Source organism: Phaenicophaeus curvirostris, chromosome 9, assembly GCF_032191515.1.
Source record: "Phaenicophaeus curvirostris isolate KB17595 chromosome 9, BPBGC_Pcur_1.0, whole genome shotgun sequence".
In the NCBI taxonomy this organism is placed as follows: Eukaryota; Metazoa; Chordata; class Aves; order Cuculiformes; family Cuculidae; genus Phaenicophaeus; species Phaenicophaeus curvirostris.
The window spans coordinates 32,507,299-32,519,395 of NC_091400.1; the positions used below are offsets into that span (position 1 = coordinate 32,507,299).

General features: G+C 35.5%; 1 protein-coding gene across 1 annotated transcript in view; it reads right to left on the bottom strand.

The window, feature by feature from the left end:
- Positions 1-12,097, bottom strand: part of CFAP46 (cilia and flagella associated protein 46) — a 71,472-nt gene that overhangs the window by 40,646 nt on the left and 18,729 nt on the right. Inside the window, exons 14-23 of the mRNA XM_069864153.1 lie at positions 11,501-11,624; positions 10,438-10,568; positions 9,432-9,580; positions 8,773-8,906; positions 7,079-7,291; positions 5,598-5,811; positions 5,112-5,261; positions 4,199-4,306; positions 3,580-3,761; positions 1,477-1,608 (exon numbers count right to left, since the gene is read on the bottom strand). Coding sequence (XP_069720254.1) covers positions 1,477-1,608; positions 3,580-3,761; positions 4,199-4,306; positions 5,112-5,261; positions 5,598-5,811; positions 7,079-7,291; positions 8,773-8,906; positions 9,432-9,580; positions 10,438-10,568; positions 11,501-11,624 — 1,537 coding nt within the window. The remainder of the gene's footprint in view (positions 1-1,476; positions 1,609-3,579; positions 3,762-4,198; positions 4,307-5,111; positions 5,262-5,597; positions 5,812-7,078; positions 7,292-8,772; positions 8,907-9,431; positions 9,581-10,437; positions 10,569-11,500; positions 11,625-12,097) is intronic.

Here is a 12,097-nt window from a genome sequence, read left to right on the forward strand (position 1 = left end):
TTATGGATTTGTATTGAACAACCCATTGAATAGTTTTACTATTTTCAAAAAAATGGGGTTTGAATCTAGTGATCTTTGCTGTTTTCTCCCACAGCTTCAAAATTTGTGGAGCCCATGTGATCACATATCTTATGCCTTAACACTAGACTTATTAAGGCCTAGTCTTTGCTCACCATCTTTTGTGTTCCTCTTGGAAGGTGTTGAGCTATATACACTATGTATGTGCTCAGTTCTTCCTGAAAAAGTGCTTGTCTAAACATGACAATTTTCAAAACACAGATTCACGTCTGACATGACATCACCTTAGAGTTCTGTTACATCCACTAGTCTAACTTCATTCATCACTCTCTTTTTAATGATCCATGGAAGGAAAAAAGAATTACAATGCTAACAGCCTCACATCAGCCATCACTTGTCTTCTAAGAGTACTAATTCACTCGTTAATTTACTTCTTCCAAACAGCGAGGAATTCATACCAAAGTCACACATCATCCACGTATCACCTTCTTCTGCCTATGCATTATTTAAAGCAATCTTTCCACTTTGGGTTCATGACATACAGGTCAAAATTTTAATATGATACTCTGCAACAACAGAGACTGGGGACTGGCTGAGGACTGCTCGGCGGAAAGGACATGGAGGTCTTGGTGGACATCAAGCTGAAAACCAGCCAGCAGTGTGCTCTGACAACAGCTGACAACATCCTGGGCTATATTAACAGCAACAGACAATAGGCTGAGCGAAGTGATTATCATCCTCTAGTCGGCACTCTTCAGACCACATCTGGACTACTGCATCCACTTCTAGGCCACGCAACACACACCAGACATGGATGAAGTACAACGAGAAGATCACCAGGATGACCTACGGACTGAAGCACTTGCCTTGAGAGGAGAGGCTGATGGTACAGGCCTAGTTCAGTGTGGAGAAGAGTTGGTTTTGGAGGACCTAACAAGCAGTTTCTTAATCACCTAACAAAGTTATTGAGAAGCAGCAGCCAGGCTCTTCATAGTGGATGGCAGGGCAAGCAAGAACAAGTATAAGTTGCAAAAGTTAAAATAAGGAAATTTCAGAGTAGATATAAGCAGAAACTTTTCCTCCATAAGTAGTGTCAAGCAGTGGAGCAGGTGACTCACAGAGATTGTGCAGTCTCCATTCCCAGAGGCTTTCAAAACCAGACTGGATAAAGCCCTGGGCTGGTCCTACTTTGAGCAGGAGTTTGGACTAGAACTCTTCCAACATCCTTTCCAAGCAGACTTTTCTATGATCCTATGACATCACACAATCAGCTACGTGGAAGATGCGGTACTCGATAAACCTACTAAACTGTAGAAATCTGTCAAATCTTTGTAAAGTGTTTCAACTTACAACTACTTTGATTTTTATCAGTCTTGGCAGACAATATGTTGATCCTCAAATCTGTAAATCAAATTTTAAGTCTGTTTTATATTAGTCTTCTCTCAAGATTAAACCTACCTGGCACTCTGAACAAAGGCTTTTGATGCTTCTACACGCAAATGTCTTCTTCCAGCCAAATTTTCCATTACACTCTTTCCTCGTATACAGGCAGCAATGCTTAACATTTCTTGTCTCACTCTGTTGCCAGGCCTGAATAAAGGCAAATAATTCAAGAAGTGCTAGTCTTACAGTATAAGAGCACACATCTCCTATTATTGACGCTTTCAAGTTGTTACTAAAGAGATTTCCTTAAGCTTTGGAAGCTACAAATGCTCTACTGACTTTCCTTTTGAAATCAGAAAAACTGAATATTTTGTGAAAAGATATCTGAAATAAAATAACTTTTCCACAGCTTTAATGAAAATAACTGTGAAATCAAATTTTTTAGAATTATTATTTATAATTGGCAAGAGAAGAAAATAGGTGTGGGGTTTTCTCTCCATTGCTCACTAATGTTCATCAAACAAAATATTAGTTCAAGGTCAAACTTACATGGTAAGCAAGTGAAAACAGAAATTGGGAAAATTAGACAGCTTTTGATACTTCTTTTTCGGAATTGGTCTCACCTAAATGCCACACAGCATGCACAGGGCTCTGGAGAAATTTATTTGGATCATATTCCACTACACTTAAAAGAAAAGAACTTAGATTTCAGTCCTAGCAGCTAATCAGTTAAAATATATAAACACATCTGATATCTTGGGTTAATAGTGATTTTGTAAGAGAGGAATTAATATAATTTGCAAAAAAAATTTTTTTAATGTCTTATTTACAATGTGCAACCACATAAAGAAATGCCGACATTCTGCTTGGCCTGGCTCCTACCCTATGAGAGCTATCGTGCAGTTATGATCTGTGTCCAGCAGAGGACACGAGTGTTCTACAGGACAAGCTAACAACAACAAGAAGTTAAAAATCAACATTTAACTTTCCGTCATTCTGAAGTTGCGCTTTACCACAGGAAGACTAACCTTCTCCTCCATTTCTCTGGAAACAGCATTGACACTCCATGACGACATTTCTACATCTCTTTTTCAAAGAAACAAACATTTTCACTTTCACTAGTTTGCAGATTGCTAAATATGTAGCGTTTTCTCAATTTCTGTAATGTTCTAAAACTGCCTGTTCCATAAGATATTTGGTTTTACACATTTTTTCCCCCATGTAGAAAATTGGATTTCAAAAAGCAGAATATTTTTTGAAAGAGAAATTATTTTTTGCAGAGAGAAAAATGAACAATAAACTATATTTGAAGTGTTTCACGTGTTTATTTCAAACTTTCTACCTTCCAAGAAAATGTTACTAAATGGAGTCAAATTCCTTCCTAGTTTGATCAAACTAGAGTCTGGTTTTGGAGGAAACTATACAAAATAAAGAGAAGGACAGAAGGACATGACCTTTTTATAGTAAAGGGCTCAACCAACAGATCTGTTTATACATGAGACCTTTTTTTCTCTAATTTTCTTTAAGATCAAAGGTTGCAATGATCAGTTATGTAAGACACTGACTGGACTTTTGAAGAAAAGAGGTGCATTCCTATCGCACCCTAGGTGATAATACAGACCACGACTACCTGACACCACAGCTTGTAAGAGAATATCTGCTATCCTCTGCTATCCCTCACAGCTCTGTCTTTGTTCCATGAACTGGGGAGACCCTTTCTGAATTAGAGCCAGCTCAGCACTGGAAGCAGTTTCTACCAGCAAAAGAACCAGAATAAGCTTGGGCATTATAAAAGTGTGAAAATACCATGATTGCCAGAGACCATTTCAGAAAAGCAAGGCTTACCAGGAAGACATCAGACATCTGTATATGTGACCTGTTGACCCACTTTATAATGAAATTCATATACCTTTCTGAACTGGGTCCAGAGCCACTATTAGGATCTCACACTGCCTTTTACTGCAGGGTTCAAGCATTACCTGCAGTATTTAACTAGCTGGTAACGACAGAGCAGAATCAGGAAAATTTCACTTTCACCTCTAACTGTTCAGTTTCTTTGTAAAAAAAGATTCTTTCACTTTGGATTATGAGATCAGATGCATCTATCCTGTACTACTCTCTTTCTTCAAAGCTTAGTTCAAGTACATCACAATATCATGCAAAATTCCATGTACTTACATTCCGTATTTCTTAGTACCTCTGCCATGGAAAACATTCTCATCTAATTGCAAGACCCTTTTGGAACAAGTCATCACTGTTTCGTAGCCATGAGATACATATGCAAAATATGTAAGTCGAGTCAGCGTCTGCAATTCCACTAAAGGATCTGACCAACGGCATTCCAAAGCCAATTTCACTAACTGGGGGGAGAGAAAAAGGAGGGGAAAAAAAAAAAAGGTTGGACTCAAATGATTATAAAGGTCTTTTCTGACCTAAATGATTTAACAATTCTATAAAGTTTTCTCAAAAACAATGAAAGGCCAGATGCATGTTCTGTACAGAATTCATCAGAATCCATTATGCTCATTGATGGTTATGGAAAATCTGTTAGAGCAATATGGGAACAATTCTAATAATGGTATTCCAATGCTACCTGTTTTTTTGATAAATGAAAATACTCAGTCAAAAAAACTTCTATCTGTCATACCTATTCAATGCCTTGGAAAGTTTTAAAGGAAATAATGATACAATAAAAGTTTGAAAATGAATTTTGCCTACATCCAGAATTGAAACTGAAATCACATTTATACTATGCAATTTCTTAAAACTCAAGAGTAAATAAGTCAAAACTAAGTACCTGAGATAAGCTAGGAACAGTGAAATCCATGAGATCCAAGCCGTTACATGAATACATTTCCAGACCAACAAGAATTCTTGCCACAGGATTTTGTGCTACAACATCATTCTAAGTAGAAATCAAAAAATCACATTAACAGATATTTCTTTGCAAGTAAACTTTACTAAGACCATTAATTGAGATGTCAAAACAATAATGAATATGTTTAAAAACATCAGCATCAATAAGTCTTCCTCTATTGTATCCTTCAAATGAGGGATTTTGTGTATGCGTGTATTTATAATTAACATTGTGAACAGTTTCAACACTAAAAGACGCAGCAGCATCACAATGAATGTAAATTCCCTATATTACTAAGGGATTCTGGTTTTGTAGACATAATAAAATAAGAAGATAGGAAGATAATAATAATTTCCAACCTACTAGGTCCATATTCCATATTTTAAAAGACCACATTAAATGTTGATATAAATATAGCTGATTTTTGAAAACATTTTTAATGCAGACATTTTACTGTTTTAATAGCCTGATTTCGTGGGACGTTGGAGGGGGGTTGAACTAGATGATCTTTAAGGTCCCTTCCAATCCAAACTATTCTATGATTCTATGAAACGTATGAATTCAAAGCAAATTTTCTTTTATAGTTATCAAATGACAAACACCAGCACAATTACTCTTGGTAGCTAAAGGCAGAAGGTAGAGTTAAGGACTGTAGGCTCATTGCTACGCCCAGTGTGAAAAAATGGCTGTATTTGGTAAAGCTTTCTGGGAACCACAGCCAAAAGTTATTTTTACGTTATGTTTAAATATACAGAAGAAAATACACATTGATAACTTCAGTCATTATTACCTGAAGAATTTAATTTTTCAAAGAAAACTTTTAACGTTATGCAGAGTTTCAGAGGAATCATACCTGCCCCTCAGCCCAAAGCTTATGTCCAATCTGCTGCTGATTTAACTGCTTTGCTTTCACCCACGTAGCGATGATCTGCTGCTGCACAGCAATCGGTACCGTTTCATTAGGGATGGTTCCAGCTGTCACATTTAGGGCAAATTCACAAATCTGAACAGCGAGAAGAAAACAAAGGTTGGAACATAGGAGACACATTGAAAGCTCTTTTTATGGAACGTTCCATCCACTAGTTATTTTAAAACTATTGCACATGCACCTCTAAGCAGAGCAACACCTCCATTAAGTCAATCCACACAGCAAATACAAATTTCAGACCTCAGCCTCAGTTACTATGGAACTTCAGTGTGTGTTTGGGGAAGACCTCTGGTGGCAGGAACTGTAAAAGACAGCAGCTTATTTTTTGCACAAATCTCTGCAATTTAATTTATATGAATTGTAATATATGACAGCAGACCCAAAAAGACCAAAAAGAGGAAGGCTTTGTACCTCTAAGGCAGCTTTGATATCAGGAAGTCCAGTAGGATCTACTGAAAGAAATTGGATGACATTTCCTTTTTCGTCCTTCTTTGCTGCAGTTTTTCTGCCTTTGTTTGTTGCTGCATCTATTTTTTCCTTGTTAGCATCTCCTGGCTTTGGAATCCAACAAAGAATTAAGCCTCGAGCCAAAGCATTACATAATGACAATAAAATCGCAGCACTTCTGTAGGAGACAACAAAAATCAGAAATGAGACTGCATCAGATCAAAGTAAGAAGTAATAACATTTATTATGTTCAAGTAATAAACACTACTTGAAAATCTAGATTTTTCTTACAAAGTGAAACTATGGGTATTACAAAAAAATTTCCCATTGCAGAAGAGTTAAAATGGTTGAATGTACTAAAAAACCGCAACCAGCTTTCATAGTTTACATCACATTATTTTTCAGTAGTTTCTAAAATAGAAGTTTCTATTTCTTCACAGAAAAAAAATCATATTAATGTCAGACAAACATATTTAAAATATCACTTTTTTATTAGTGGGCTGCTATGCAAGAAAATAAGAACTATTTCCTAAAAAATTAACCTAAGCTAAACTCCTCACATCAAACTATTTATTTATTACACTGCATTGCTCTTCATGCGTATCAGTCGCTGAGCTGGAATTGCCTTGGGTTTTTTGCAAACACCCCCACTGAATTATGACTAAGAGATTATTGCTGATACAAACTAATATGAATAAGAATCAGGTATTATTTTACAAACTGCACTTTAGACTTTGTTCTCCAACACTGTCAAAAGAGCCCTCTTTACTGCTGGCCCAAACAGTTTGCCTGGTGCCGAGATCACCTTCAATAACATCCTAACACCTATGATTTGGTCCCACAGTCAGACTTTAACTTGAGCATCTCCTCTGTCACAGTCAATCATTCTCCTATCGCATTTACTCCAGAACAGGATTTCTCTAAACCATCATGGAATCTGTGTTCCCATCTTCATGGTCTAATTATGTGCACATTCCCTCTCTTTTGTGTTTCAGAACCAGTAATAACCACCTGACTCTGATAAGAAATATTTACAACATAATTCAAATTCAGAGCAACTGACAGCAAACAAACACCTTTTGAGCTGTCCTGCAAATTCACAGGCTAAGAAAATTTTCCCGATTCTTTCTGACTAGTTTAACAAAATCCTATTTCCATGCAAGTGCTGCTATTCCACAGTGAAGAGAAATTAATATTGCTTAGTCCAAAGTTAATATGGCTCATGGTCAATACTAACATAAAAACAAATAGAAAGGATTAAAAAGACATTTCCATACCACGAAATGTTTATCCTCTGAACTACTCAGCATATACGAAAGTGCTTTTACTAATTAGAAAAGCCAGCAATAAGAGTCTTTCACAGCATGAAGTGATTTACAATGTTTGTAAAAATATTTTTGTTTTAGAAATAAAGAGCATGTTCATAACCAAATATCTAAATTTACCCATTGTGCCCAACGGTCTTTGTGGCCCCAAGGAGAGTCTGCAGACACTCAATAATTTCTCTCTGTCTTCCTGAAGAGATAAGATGCCTATTGTAGTTTAAGACATACACCACAGCATTGTGAACAATCCAGGCTTCATTCAATTCTTCTCCTATTTTGGCTGCACGTTGGAAGTTTTCCATAGCATACTGAGATAAATGGTTTATCCATAAACTACAAAATTCATATAAAGAAGCTGTTATTCCAAAACTTCAACACTACGAAGAATTATATCGTAAGGTTCAATATTAAGAATAACATCTGAAACAACAAAACTAACATAATTTTAATTACTTCTCTGTTGCATTTATTAAGTCTTCTTCCATTAACTTATACTATTTATCCTTGGATGAGGAGATGACTCAGGAGAGGAATTAGTATCAACACAAAATGAATAGTCTCTGACATTCAAATGCTATTAGCTTAAAAAATAGCAGCTATAGTTCATGCTTCATCCACATGGTTTTTTAAAATGCACGTGTGAATCCACACATCAGCACTAGAAATCATCTAATATCCATGACAGGGCTCTGCTTGAATAAAGATACAAGTAAGGCATTCCACTCAAGTGTTAAGGAGGCATCTTTTTCACTTAACAACTGCAAGTGTTCTTGTACTCAAAGATATCTCCAGATGTTCTGAAATGTGAAATTAATTTTAATAGAACAGCTTTTCCATAGTCTATAAAATAACTTTATTTCAATAACTTTATTTATTTTCTTTTACTTCCTTAATTATCAAGATGCATCACTACTTAGAAAAAGCCACATTAAAAAGCCAGACTTGGATGACCATACAAAACAGCTATGGTTAAGTCACCAAACCAAAAGTACAAAGTGACACAGGATATTACCTACATCAGCAATGGTACAGAGCAGAACTAAGTGCTTTTTCTTCCTGAGTTTTTAAGGGAAAAAAATGGGATAACTGAAAAAACAGGTTAGGAGCAAATTTTGGAACTGAATCGTAACTTTCTTAATCCCTTGGTTCTGATCAGTTCATACTTTAACCCATTTTACTCAACATTTTCAACCAGACAGTGTGAGAAACTTTAAAGTTCCAGACTTAGGGACACAGGTCTGCCATCCTGCTCTTTCAGGACATGACCACGGTCACAACAAGGCTAATATTAGCATGAACATGAATAGAAGAAAGTTTAAATATCATCTTTGAATTCCTCCTCCCTCTCCTGCTTCACCAGAAACAATCTTGCAAAACCAGAAAAAAACCACAATACTTGCTATGTTTTGGTTTTGCAAACCAAAGTAATTCATTGTATGTATTCGTGTACTCAGAGATCATTATAGTTATAGGAGCTATAAAGCAAGATAAAGAGCTTTTAATTTTGGTGATATATATTTTTAAATACAGAATTTCATGGTCTAAATGGCAATATAACACAGATTTATAGTTTAAGGTTGGGATATTAGGTTCTAGCTTCAGAGAAGTAAATGTTAAGTGAAAATCAAAACACACACTCCAGAATGGAAGCAATCTAAAGACAAATTATTCTTTACCATGACTACCTCAAAATATGAAGCATATGGTGAAAATCAATTTTACTAAGAAGAAATAACTTTTGCAATTATCATCTGTGTATGGTAATAACAATCTGTCAGAGTTCCAAGGTCTTGTTATATATTAAAGAAAAGCACCTGTATGTTTCCCATTCTGAATCACTTTCAGGAAGATATGACAGATGTTCTGGATGATATTGGCTTGTACCTTTTGGAGGTACGGCAGGATCATTTAGTTCAGTTCCCTGCAATCTTAATAAATGAACAGTTGCCTGGAAAGATACAGAGAAATCAACTTTCTGTCCAGGTTATCATTGTAAAAATAGATTGTGACTTAGTATTAGTGTGGCTTCCTCTTCAAAAATTAAAAAACACAAAATGCTTTTTCAGCTGTTGTACAGGCATATGTAACGATATGAAATACAATGTAAAATACTTCCTAATCTCCCAATCGCCTATAGCTAATTTTGCTAAACAGCTTCATTGAGAAAAGAAAAGAAAAAAATCATATATGTATGTGCTGGAACTTTACTAATCAGAAAGATAATGTCATGTCAAACATTTACAGTAGAATACCTTGTAAAAAAAGCGTTTATCAACACCTGCAGTGAAACTATTGTTATAGTTACTTTCACACAGTATTTTATAAGATGCTTCATGAAACTACTTACTCCTTTAGTTCCCGTGGAGGTGGATGATAATTAAACTCAAATTTTCAGTCCTTTAAGATTTATACATAAAATTATACGTTACCAAAACTAAATGAAACAAATACAAATGGCAGCTGTGTAATTTACCTCTGCATTAATGAATCTTATTTCTGCTAATATTCTGAGTAAATCTCTTTCAAAAGAGAAAGATTTAGCAGGCAGTAAGGCTTCTTCTTGTAAGCTGTCACCTTGATCACCATCCATCACAGCAGTATTAGCTTTCTTCTGTGCGAAAACTAAATAAATAAGTATCATAGAATCATAGAATCATAGAACGGTTTGGGTTGGAAGGAACCTTAAAGACTACCCATTTCCAACCCTCCTGTCATGGGCAGGGACACCTTCCACTGGGTCAGGTTGCTCAGAGCCCCATCCAACCTGGCCTTGAACGTCTTCAGGGATGGGGTTTCCACAGTCTCTCTGAGCAACCTGTCCCACTGCCTCACCAACCTCACAGTAAAAAATTTCTTCCTAATATCTAATCTAAATCTCCCCTCTTTCAGCTTAAAATCGTTACCCCTCATCCTACCACTACATCCCCTGATTAAAAGCCTCTACTCATCTTTCCTATAGGTCCCATTCAAGTACAGAAAGGTTGATAAGGTCTCCCTGGACCCTTCTCCAGGCTAAACAAGTCCAACTCTCTCAGCCTGTCTTCATATGGGGGGAGTAATGTTTTTTAAGAATCCAGTATTAAATCCACAAGAGAGAGTTAGCAGGTACAGATTTAAAATCATTTCACTTTCTTTTTATCAATACAATTTATTACACCTAAATATTATTACGAACCTAAATGACCTTTAGGGAACGGACCTATTTTCTTAGGTAGACATATTTCATAGAAGTACTTTTCTTTAGCACTGGTGAAATACTTACAAAGGCAAAATATGGTTTCAACAAAAAAATGTACTGACTGATTTCTAGATTCAGAAGTAGAAAGAATATTCCATGTATGCCACCAGGCAGTAACAGAGAAGGGTCACAAGGAACTTGGGGAATGGGAGGGAGGAAAATACTAGCTGACTCCTTCAATTAACTCAAATAAATAAGAAAAAAATCCTCTCATAACATTTGAAATTATCTGTTCACTTACCTTCTTTAGGTTTTGTTACCTTCCTAAACAAAGTATCATCACAGAAGACACAAAATCTGCATGCGGCGCGGCAGACATCCCATACTTCTTGTTTACGTGCAACTTTTGCCAAATCTCCCCAAAGTATAATTCTACCAAAGAAAAAGTTACATAAAATTACTTTATAAGTACGATTATCTTCCACACTTCAGGATCCACAAAAAAATCATGCCAATAACAATGGTCATCATAAATAAAATTTCAAATCTAGTAGAAACTAATAAATGGAAATCTCTTGTCCGCAGTAAAGACAACACTATTACTTCATTAATTAAAAATAAATCCCCTCAGCATATCAAGAGTGGGAAAATTCTTGCTTTGGTAACTACACTGAAATTTCAAAATGTCTGTGACACCTCTAATTATCTGTCTTATTAACTAAACTAAATATTTCAAAACCAATTTTGAGAATTTCAAAGTAAGTCTTGAAAATAAGTTTGGATTTAGAATTTTTTAGAAAACAACTTTATTTAAATTTCATCCCAGGAATTTTTAGTCCAGCAAAAAAATGAAATGCCTCCTTTTAAATAAAGAATGATAAAACCACACACAAATAGTCAAACAAAACCTGTGATTTTCTTATGGATTAAGCTTTACAACTCTCAGAATGGACTACTTCATTTCTTTATAAAAAAAAAGTTGTACATGCGATATGGTATAAGGACCTAAAAAGACACCTCAGCAGATTTTCAATTTTATATCAAATTATTCCATCTTCCAGCCTTAATTCACTCATTCTTCTGTGTGTTCCATTCAGATCAATAAAACAGCTCAGTTTACGTGTGTGTGTGTGAGAGAGAGTGGATTAGAAATTAGAGAAAGAACAATTATGCACAACATGTGAACCTCATGGAACTTTTCATACGTAAAGTTAAATACATGCTTAAATGCTTTGCCAGGGCTGACTGAAGTATTCAGCCTTTTACAAGGTATCATCAAGTGACTTAGCAGCTGCAAAAAGAAACTTTCCTATTAGAGGCTTCTACACAAGACAAAAGAAATGCTCCTTGTCTATAGTAATTACCTCTCTCTGTTATTTTCATTTCTGAAGCGTTTCCAATGTTCATCAACTTTCTCCACACTTCTCATATGATGCTCTGCTTTTGCACAGGCGTAGCTTACTTGGCTCCCAATTTTACCTGTAGAAACTTAGCAAATAAAAAGAAGACTTTAAGGTGATTTTTAAGTATTAGAGATCAAAAACATCCACATGAATGGTATGCAATTTGATTCAACACTACTTTCTGAAACTTTTGAAATGCAGCCCTTTTTTCGGTCCTTCACGCTTTCTCAAAATCAGTCAACCAACATGAAAAAGACTACAGTTCACCAGCACCTATCCTGCTTTTCCTATATCTTCAGATATAGTTAACCCATATAAAAACTGGTTCATTGGCCTCCAAATATCTCAGGCACACCTCTCTTCTGACAGGACATGCATTGCTCTAATTGGTCTCAGTCAAGAGGAAACAGATTAAATAATATGTAAAGTTCACATCCATGCTGAATTTTAAGTACACTTAACTAATGAAACACATTGATTGTTATTAAAGTTTGCTGTTTTTTTTAATTTGAGAATACTGGCTTTTGTTTAACTTAGTCAACAAGATAGTGAACAAAA